The 10,546-nt window shown below is 44.2% G+C and overlaps 1 protein-coding gene across 1 annotated transcript; it reads right to left on the minus strand.

Annotated features, from left to right (window-relative positions):
* Nucleotides 1–6,616: 6,616 nt before the first annotated feature.
* On the minus strand, nucleotides 6,617–10,154 carry pou3f2b (POU class 3 homeobox 2b). Its single transcript, XM_082550878.1, has one exon. It carries the CDS (start codon nucleotides 10,072–10,074, stop codon nucleotides 8,929–8,931), a length of 1,146 nt encoding a protein of 381 aa, XP_082407004.1. The 5' UTR covers nucleotides 10,075–10,154; the 3' UTR covers nucleotides 6,617–8,928.
* Between the last annotated feature and the right edge of the window lie 392 nt (nucleotides 10,155–10,546).

Raw genomic sequence — 10,546 nt, forward strand, 5'->3', positions numbered from 1 at the left:
TAGCTTGTCTTCTTAACGGCCTTTTAATGAATTGTTTATGCCTAGTTTAATGATGTATATTGTGGCCCTGTAATGTGCCCTAATGACGGAGAACGAGGCGGCCTCGGCTGAAGTATTAATTTGGACTGCCTCCCCAATGATTATTCCTCAGCCACTAACGTCGCCGCGCGTGCTTGCGCGCGAGCGTGGATGCAAACGTGATTCATGGAGGCTTTCCGCTCTGCACTACAGCTTGATTTCTTGCTGTCACGCTCCTCTACGAGCCTGATATATCCAGGGGGGGTTCCACAGCAATTAGTTCAGCTTTTTATTTGTCTTTCAAGTGCCTACAGACATAGCTTGACGAATCTGCAAGGGGAATATATGGATGGAAATATTGTTCCTGAATAATAAATCCAGCGTTTAAAAAGTAAATGGGAGGGGGGTAGGGAGTGGTGTCACAAGGTCTCTCCGTTCCTTTTTCTCCCCCCCCCCCTTATCTCCAGATGGTGTGAGTGACACAAGAGCATACCTGGACAAAGCTGACAGCAGAAACAGTCTTCTCTGTGGTCTACCTCCTCTGAGCCCTCCTCAGGCTGGGATTCGACAGGCCTCAGACCTGCCTGAGGGAGACCTCACCGTGATACCCATCATTATGTGGCTTGGTGCTGCTTCTCTAGTTTCCCTCCTTGGACTCTAATAATGAAGACATCCCTGGCAGTCCTCACCGTTGTGTCTGAAGCTTATTACTTTTGTTATGTTTTTAAGGATATTGAATGTCAGCACTCAGTTTCTTAAATCTATTCCAAGCACTAAACTCAACAGGGTGGTGTTTTGAAGCTACAGGGGTACACTGTTTCTTTAGCCGTCTGTGCATCCACGAGGATAACTGTTTTTATTTGTACATGTTGCCAAACTGTGATACCTCGCCCTAATTATTGTAAACAAAGTGCCACCACACAGTGACTCTTCAGAGATCCGATCTGATGCTGGCTGAAGAGATGCGGTGCTTGTTTCTCAAAATGAACTCACTCTATCCTGTTACATCAAGTCCCTCTTTTTTTTTTTTTTTTTTGGTCTCCTTTCAGAAAATTGATTTTCTAGGACTTAAAAAAAAAAAATCTGGCCTCTCATTGCAGGCTATGGCCTCAGTGTTGGACGTGAGTTACAAGGAGAGACTTTCCTTGCTGAGATTGTTTCCTTTGAAGAATTTTTAGGAGCCTGAAGTGTTTTTTTTCCCTTCTTATCCCTCTAATCATAGTGTGACCCGTCAGCATTATCTCGGGTCTCCTCGTTCGAAATGAACAACACAGTTTTTCTTGTTTTGAACCAAACAGCCATCCTGCAGATTTCACACCAACTTTGACCTGGTGGCACAGATGATTAAAAATGTATTAAAGTGACATCTACATTATTAAAACAGAGGGTTGCCTGCAAATGCTGGCCTTAGTCACGGCTTTTTTTTTTTTTGTTTTCCTCTCAATAAACAGAGAAAGAAGTCAAAGTGTGTGTGAATTTAGAGAGTAGACAGTTTAGTCTTACTCTTTCAATATTTTCAGCTTTGAACTACAACTGTAATCCACTTTAATTTTAGACTTTTCCTGTGTGAGTATCTGTCTTTATTAAATAAAATAATAATATCCATCCATTCGCTTCCGCTTATCCTTTTCAGGGTCACAGGGAGCGCTGGAGCCTATCCCAGCTGTCATAGGGCGAGAGGCGGGGTACACCCTGGACAGGTCGCCAGTCTGTCGCAGGGCCAACACACAGGGACAGACAACCATTCGCGTTCATATTCACTCCCGCATTCACACCTATGGGCAATTTGGATTAACCAATTAACCTATCCCCACAAACTGCATGTTCTCCCCGTGTTTGCGTGGGTTCCCTCCGGGTACTCCGGCTTCCTCCCACCGTCCAAAGACATGCAGTTTGTGGGGATAGGTTACAATATAATATAATATAATATAATATAAATGTCTAAATACTACCAGTGGCTGGACTAAAAGACAGCGCAGAGGCACTAATTGTGGCAGCAGAGGAACAAGCTTTAAGTAAAAGATCCAAGGCCAGCCAGTAACGTTTACTTTGGTCCTCTGGAGGTAGTTCTGCAGGAGCGATGTATGTCTTGGCTCATTGTCAAGACATCCATCGAGAACCAGTTTTGCTGCTGCCTGCATGAGGTTTTCTTTTTCAAAATCTTCACATATGCTTCTTCATGGTTCCTTCCACCTTGATGAGATTCCCAGTTCCAGGTGTATTGAAGCATCCCTACAGCATAACACTCCCACCACCATGTTTCACTGTGAGCAATGTTCTTTGAATTGTATGTCTTTTCCTTCTGTCTCCAAACATAATCAGCGTGTCTGTGTCCAGAGAGCTCTAGTTTCATCTCATCTGACCAAAGGACACAGTTCCAGTAAGCATAATATTTCTCCAGGTTGTCCTTGGCGTACTTCAGTCTGGCTTGAATGTGTCTTCTTTCTCTTGTCCACGTCACAGTCCACTTATATGCAGAATTCTAGTGATAGTCTTCTTTACGTCAACAGTCCTGACTTTGCTAAGTAATTCATTCATGTCTTGGCAGTTGTTCTGGGTTCTTCAGACACATCTCTCACTAGTTTGCTTTACAGAGTCTTTGAAGTTTTTTCGCTTCCTGTTTCTGCCAGGCTTGTTCTGTACTGTGTGGCTCTCTTTGAATTCCTTGATGATACATCTCAGTCCAGTTCTTGACACTTGGCGGCTTTGTGATAACTTTGTATATCCATCTCCCGCTTTGTGAGCATCCACAATTCTTTTTCTCAAGTCTAAACAGATGTCTTTTGTATTTGGCATGATGTTTTCTCCACTGAAGTTTTTATATTGTGTGTAAATTGGAAGATAACCCTCAGTTTTAAATTGCTTTTACTGCATAGAGCAATACAGAGGTGAAGCACATCATTGCACAGCAGTGGTTTGTGCTATGGCTCAGTAAAAAGGGGACTAATAATATTGACCCTGGTAATTTTTGGTTTTTTGGAAATAATTCTGTGATTATACAAATATAATGGCACTGTTAAAAAATTTTTATGTGGCCAATGATACATTTACAGCCGATATAAAAGCTTTATTTGTCCACCTAAAGCTTCCTGTTCTTACACCGGGCCTTCACAGCGTGGGTCTGGCACAGGATGTGTGCGATGGCCGTGCTGAAGGATGAGCATGTTTCACAAACAGGCCGAGCAATTATAGCCCGAATAATTATGCGCTGAAGGGGAGACACGACTCGCCCCGTTGATCAGCAAAGTTCATGTGAAGTTATAATTAAACAATAACTCGTTTACAAATGAACGCACACGCGCGTTTGTGTGCTTAAGTGTGCAAAGTGTAATTAGCTGCGATGCATCTGAGTGAAACCGAAACAACAACAATGTCAAATGGTGGAATTATGTTCAGCTCGTGAGCTTGTATCACTGTTATCTGTGTGTGTTTCTGTGTGTGCGTGGAGGAGGTGTGAGTAAAGAGAGACTGACAGATAAGTGAGCGATTGTTGGGCTGATTGGTCCTCACAGGACTCAGAGATGGACCCTGATGTTTGATGCTTCGTACAAACGCATTAAGTGAAGATCACTGTGGAGGGGATGGATGGCTAAAACCTTCGTGTTCAAAATCAATTAGACCCCTGAAATTCACACTGAAACATTGCGTAGTTACACACACAGTGTTAAACTAGATTTCTGTGATCTGAGTGAGATTGTGTATCACTTTTTTGATATGTATCCACATTTGTCGAATCACACTTACACCTAACAGCCCCCTTGTTAGCAAGTTAGTAAAACCACTAATTGCACATGCTCATCTAGTGGCAGGGCTGAGCGTGCTGAGTCAGCGATGCTCCTTAAATCTCACACTGTACACCCCTACTTCATTGCCCACCGCTGGAGACACTGGTTCTGTCACTAGAAGAGAACAAAACCCTCCAATGCTGTCGAGGTAAGTTTACATACAGACGAGGCTTATCTAATGGAGGTGAGACATGACAACCTGACTCATACTTGTGTAAAAGAGTCTTTCACAATCAGCTTGTAGTTTTAACGCGGAGGGCCCACAGTGAGCACGAATCTGGGCAGGGATGTGGAGCTTGGTGGAGGCTTGAAGAATCACTTGCACTTTGGTCAACCCCACACAGAGACTGGCCAGCTGTGAATGGCAAAGATATAACCAGTGGAAAACTGCTCCACTGCACTTTTATTTAGATTGAATTGTAATTATGAATTGTAGTTGGACAAACTCCCTCCTTTCATGGGGACGCTAACATTAAAGCCTGATTTTATGGAATTAATAAACTGTAACATCTTTTCAACTTTTAACATTTCTGCACATTGAATTTTTCCCATTTTTGTTTTGTTTTTATGAATGAAAAGTAATGTCCTCCATCTGGTCGGACAGTTAAAGGGATGAACAATGAACCTGACTTTCATCTGTCAGCTTAGTGAAATCTTTTTTTTATTTTTTTTATTTTTTTTTACCTTGCATTAATTGGCATAAGAATATGAACTTAATAAAATACCCCAACAGTATCCCAACATAATATCCCCAAAGAACAGAGAAGCCTTCTATTCCACGTTTCTGTCGTGAAAGGAAAACTTGACCCGACCTCCTCCCGAGGCTCCTGCTGGTATCGCAAGATGGCGCTAGAGCATCGACCATGTGTCCCCCCCCCCACCCCAACCCTCCCGCTTCTCTTCCTCTGCTCGGTTCAGTCAGCGCCACAGCATCAGCACAGCAGCTTTCCCTCCTTGCCTGTGAGCCTAATGGGAAATTTCAAGTCACCTAAATAAAAAGGAAGGTGTAATTAACGCGACGCGCTATTAATTGCATCTGCTAGAGAGCGGATGAAGGGCGCGAGGGCGCACTTTTTTCCTTTTTTAAAATGTTATTTATTTATTTTTATTACAGAGCTTCACAAAAGTCTACTTCAGAGATCAGAGAGTTGCAGAGGGGGCTTTAAATGCCGGGGTCATTTCATACCAGGCGTCCAAATGGCAGGTCAAACGGTGAGTGGGGGTGGTGATGATGGTGTTTCTTCCCACATCAAAAAAACGCGTGAAGACGCGCTTTCTGGCAAGCTGGTATTACATCATCATCGTCTCGTATAGGTTAAGTTAAGCACATTAGCGTTGATTAGAATGACACCCACCTTGAATCAGAGGATATCTGCATATTTTTTATTTTTCTGTTTAAAGCACACGATTGGTTTTTAGTTCTTTATGATCAGCTTTATTGATAAACACTATCAATACCTTATTAGCTACTGATTGCCAATCCACCTCTCTGTTTGCTTCTTAATTCTGAGAGAGAAAAGAAGCACTTCATCCATGCTCGTGAGGCTGCAGACATCAGAACAGGAAACGGATCCGATTCTAATTAATATTATTCTGACAGGCACAAGGCCCGCGCGCAATCACGCACATTTTTAAGCAGGAACTTTTGCATTTGGCTGTCAGATCCAAGCTTGAAAAAATAGTAATAATAATCAGCTAGGCTAGATTTTCACACACGTGCACACAAACATCACACCAATGCTTACTGTGGGGAAATAACTCACTCAAGGGAAAGGGGGAAATGCCATCAGGGTCACCAGTGTCAAACTCACGGTCACCAGAAGAGAAGAAACAGAAGAAGAGGGGTTTTTTTCTTAGTATTTTTTATGTTAGCACATCGGGACAAATTTAAAGCGTTCAGGTTTTATCTGAAATCAGGAAAGCATCGTCGCGATGCGTTCAATTGCCAGTCTTTTAACCCTCATTTAATCACGACAGCCTAAAGTTGTGCTTAGGGTTGAAAGCTGACTTCATAAGATACATTTTTGTCTTCTTAGATTAATTAATTATCTTAAGAAATAAACTAGACAGCGTCATTCAAGGGAGGAGAAGAGGAGCAAAAGAAGGGGGGAAAACTAAATAAAAACATCTACATCTGCTCACAATCTTTGTGTGTAATCCTGCGTGATAAAAGAAAAAGTCCACATATTAGTAAAAGAAAAAGATTACCGCATTGGACCGTGATTCAGCCCTCCAAAATGACCACTTTTTAGTCCTCGGACTCCACTTTGGGAAGTCCTAATTTAACCCTAGATGGAAGCTGTGGTTTTCCCAGCCAAAGCCAGTTCATTTAAAAGCAGCCTCGGGGCAGAAACAACACATCATCGGCTCACAATCTTCCATTCATCAACCCTGATTTTCTCTCGGCCATTAATTCCACTCAAACGAATGGGCTCAAAGCAAGAAGCATATTTTTTAACAGCACAGCTGTCAGGCAACTCAGTGCAGCAGCTCCCTGATTTGCTCGGTTTCACGGAAATATATATATGTGTATACATGTGTGTGTGTGTGTGTGTGTGTGTGTGTAAATAAAATAAATACATTTAGCCTCGACGTTGGAAAAAAGCTGTTTAATATCAACCCCGTTATTTAAAAATGTGCAAGTCCGTTGTTCATGTGTCAAGTGATGAAACACCTGCAGGCATTCCTCACCTCTGCGTCATATCTACCCCAAGTTCATCCAGTGAATATGACATAGCCTATTCCCCCCCCCCCCCCCCCCCCCCCCAAAAAAAACAAAAAAAACAAAAAACAAAACAAAACAAACAAACAAGCAATTAAACAAAAACAGCAAGAAGAACAGCGTTGGATTGCTACAGGTCTACATCCCACAACTTGTATTTCCAGTGAATTGTGACTTGGATCGATTGGTTTTAAAGCTACTGGAAGAAAGATTTCAATGCCATGATGGTTTCTGCTTGTTAATGATATTATTATTATTTTTTCTGCAAATGAAACACAGAGAAGGAAGAGGAGGAGAAAAGAAAAGCAGTTTCCACATGAGAGGGGAAAAAAGTCCCTGGATTTCTCTCTTTGCATAAAACAAAAAGGCGAGCTACTGCACGGAGAAAAACATGTATATACATTTAGCTGTGACGGTCCAGGCTGTGGCAATCCCGCTATTACAAAAAAAGAAAGAAAAATAGGTCTCTCTTTCTGTCACCCCGTCCCCTACAAAACAAAAGCCTTCTCGGCTCTTCATTTCTTATATATCTCACCCTTTGTCTCTTCTGTAAAAGCCACCCAGAATAAATTACAATCTCATTAACAAAACTAAAAAAAATAACATTAAATAAAATGTCTACGCGCAATTTCCCCCCGTTACATAAAAAAGGCAAAACAGACGAACAAAAAGGCTGCATGGTTATTGTAAAATAATAATAATTTTGATCATATGCTGCAATTTTTGGAACGCCACTAAAATATGTTTTGAGGACAAATTATTCGCACATTAATTTTGTTTTGTAATCCTCCCCTTAGATCGTTTATTTGTGGACATTTCTCTGCTATATTTATGTGGATTCACTCTTAAAGCACTGTTTTTATTTCAGAGCGGGCGCAAAATGGCGAAAGCAAACTCTTACTAGGCGAATTAAGCCAAAAAAAAAAAAAAAAAATAATAATAATAATGCAAAATAAAAGTTCAGAGGAATTTAAAAAACAAACAAAAATAGCAGACATTTTTAGACGTCAAAATTAACGCGTTACCAAAAAAAGAGAGAAAGAAACAAAAAGAAAAAAAGTCCGAACCATTTAAAAAAGGTACACAAGTGCAAGGCGGTGGGTTTAGGCTATGGACTCTGAAGCTCAACCTGCTCGTGTGTGATTTTTGTTTTGTTTTTTGTTTTGTTTTTTTGTTTTTTGGGGGGAGGGGGACAAAAAAATGAAAGAAAATGGGAAAAAGTGCCCCAGTGAAGAAAAAGCGAGAAAAAAGAGGGATGACTTTTTAAAGTTATACAATATTTACAAAAGCGGATCCAAACTGTTCTGTGAGAGTTGCTTGTGTCGAGATCTGTGTGTGTGTGGAGCCCATCCTGTTGTGGGGAGAAGAAAAAAAAGAGAAAAAAAGAAAAAGGTGCCATATAATCCAATCAATCGCCACGGAGCCCCAATCCTGGAGCTGGGAGACGCTCTGAGGGGGGAAATAATAATATTTAACGCTTGTTGTGTGGAAAACACGGACTTTGTTGTTTAGACTGCTGGCTGACTCACGATAGAGGTCACACACTTTTTATTTACCACATCTCTGCGCTCAGGCCATTTATACTGAAGAGTTTAACCAGTGAGCTGCACGTGCACTAATAATAATAATAATAATAATAATAATAATAATAATAATGTGTTCTTAACTAAATGGTGACCTCAGTCCACACAGAATAATTAAAAGCGGTCTGGCTGACAGATGGGACTCAGGCGATGCTCACCCTCAGCTGGACTCCACTGCACTGGGGCTGAAGCCTATACCGGCCTCCACTTTACTCCATTAACGCAGCTCCTTTGACCTCCCACTGCACTACCCACACACCCATCACGGCTGGACGCACAATTTAGAGCCACAAAACTAAAAAAAAAGAAAGAAAAAGAAACGAAAATAAAATAAAAGATTAAAAAAACGTCTTTGATTTCCCTTTTACGCACAGCCCCAAAAAGGTTGGAATTGATATATATATATTAAAAAAAAATAGAAGAAGAAAAAAAACTGGAAAATGGAAGCTTTTCTTCTAAAACCATTCTTCCCCTCCCCTCCTTTTTTCGTCAAGTATAATTTCAGTACACAATAGGGGCTACACCTTGAAACTGCGTCGTCTGGAGTCACAGTGCTGGGCATGTATCCTCGGAGAACATAACACGGGCTTATGTTCCTTCAGCTCTGCGAGAGGGGAGGACAAAAAATGTCCTGTCCTCCCGTCACTCGTTTTCCATTTCTCAGATATTCACTGCAGATATTGTGTCAGTAATCACTGCAATCTATTATACATAAAACACCCACTATATCGTTTCATAGTCCAGTGATTTATATATAACCTTGGGGGGTGGGATAAATTAAAACGGTAAACAAGTCCTGGAGGAGCCGGTCCGGCAGAGTTCATTGGACCGGGGTCTGGACCCCGTGGTGCGGCGGCGTGTCCCCGTACACATCCTCGCTCCCCGGCAGCGCTCCTCCCGGAGGGGTCATGCGTTTTTCCTTCTGTCTCCTGTTACAAAACCAAACCCTCACCACTTCTTTCTCCAGGTGCAGACTGTCCGCCAGGCCGATTATTTCCGACGCTGCCGGTTTAGGGCACTTCAAAAAATGGCTCTCCAAAGCTCCTTTTACGCTTACCTCGATTGAAGTCCGTTTTTTTCTTTTCCTCCCCTGCGCCGCGATTTTGTCCAGGCTGGTCGGGCTGCCCGAGGTGGAGTCCGCCTCCTCCAGCCACTTGTTCAATAGAGGCTTCAGCTTGCACATGTTTTTGAAGCTGAGCTGCAGGGCCTCAAACCTGCATATGGTGGTTTGCGAAAACACATTTCCGTACAGGGTCCCCAGGGCGAGTCCCACGTCCGCTTGCGTGAATCCCAGCTTGATCCTGCGCTGTTTGAACTGCTTGGCGAACTGCTCCAAGTCGTCCGAGGTCGGCGTATCCTCATCCGAGTGGTCGTGGTGGCTCTGCGGCCGGTGCTGGTGCTGATGCTGGGACGGAGGGTGGCCGTGTTCGCTGAGGTGCGGGCTGTGGTGGTCTTCGTGACTGTCTCTTAGGTTGTGGTGGTGCATCCCCTGCCCGCTGCCCGGGATGAGCCCGTTGACGGTGAAGCCCGGCTGAGAGTAAATAAGGCTTTGGCCGTTTGTCGTCGCCATGCTCTGTATGTGCGCCGCCGTGGTGGTTCTCCACGCGCGGGCGTCGTGGTGGTTCCCGTGCGTCTGGTGCACCAGGTGGGGCGGCCGTGACTGGTGCTGCAGGTTGCTGCTGGAATTGTGCATCTCGTCCCGGGCGCCCTGCACCGCGGGTTTAATGTCCTGCTCCGCGCCGAGCGGGCTCGAGGACCACGGGGCTCCCTCTCCGTGGGACAGCGCCGTTATCCACTGGTGTGCGTGGCTGAGCGTGTGGCTGTTGCTCTGCAGCGGGTAGTCGCTCTGCAACAGGCTCTGCGCGTCCCGGTACGCCGTGGCTTGCTGCATGCTGCCGGGCTCCGAGTGCACGATGGATGCGCTGGAGGTGAGAATGTTGTAGTGGTTAGACGCTGCGGTCGCCATGACTCTCGGAGCCGGACTGGTCGCTCTTATTAAAGGAACCTCGCATTTGACAGAACCTCTCCTGCCCACAGGCGGCTCCCAGGCGCTCTGCCAAGTGGACGCCGAAGCGCACCTGGACTCCGCCCCGCCCCCCGCCGCTCATTGGGTACGGGAGGATGATGGACGGGGTTACCAGGGGCAACGGCGCGGCGATTGGCCGCGTGGAAGTCTCAACAAACACTACTGTCTTTGTTGGAGAGGTGAGAGCCGAGGCTCCCGTGGAAGCGGAGAGCCGGAGTGCAGCATGGGGAGACGGAGCACCGGGATCAGCAGCGCAGCTGTAAGATCCAGTTCATTTACTTTGATAATCTCGTTCTATCCAGACTGAGACTGCAGGGAGTCTAGTTCCAGGAGACCCGGAGCTCTTCTGTATTTAACCATTCAATCCCTAATTTAGGTGGACTTCAGATTTTTATGCACATTTATGGCATTA

Source organism: Aulonocara stuartgranti (assembly GCF_965226115.1).
Source record: "Aulonocara stuartgranti genome assembly, chromosome: 11".
NCBI classification, from domain to species: Eukaryota; Metazoa; Chordata; class Actinopteri; order Cichliformes; family Cichlidae; genus Aulonocara; species Aulonocara stuartgranti.

Coding starts and splice junctions, on each gene's coding strand:
- pou3f2b (XM_082550878.1), bottom strand. CDS start 10,074: ATGGCGACCGCAGCGTCTAACCACTACAACATTCTCACCTCCAGCGCA.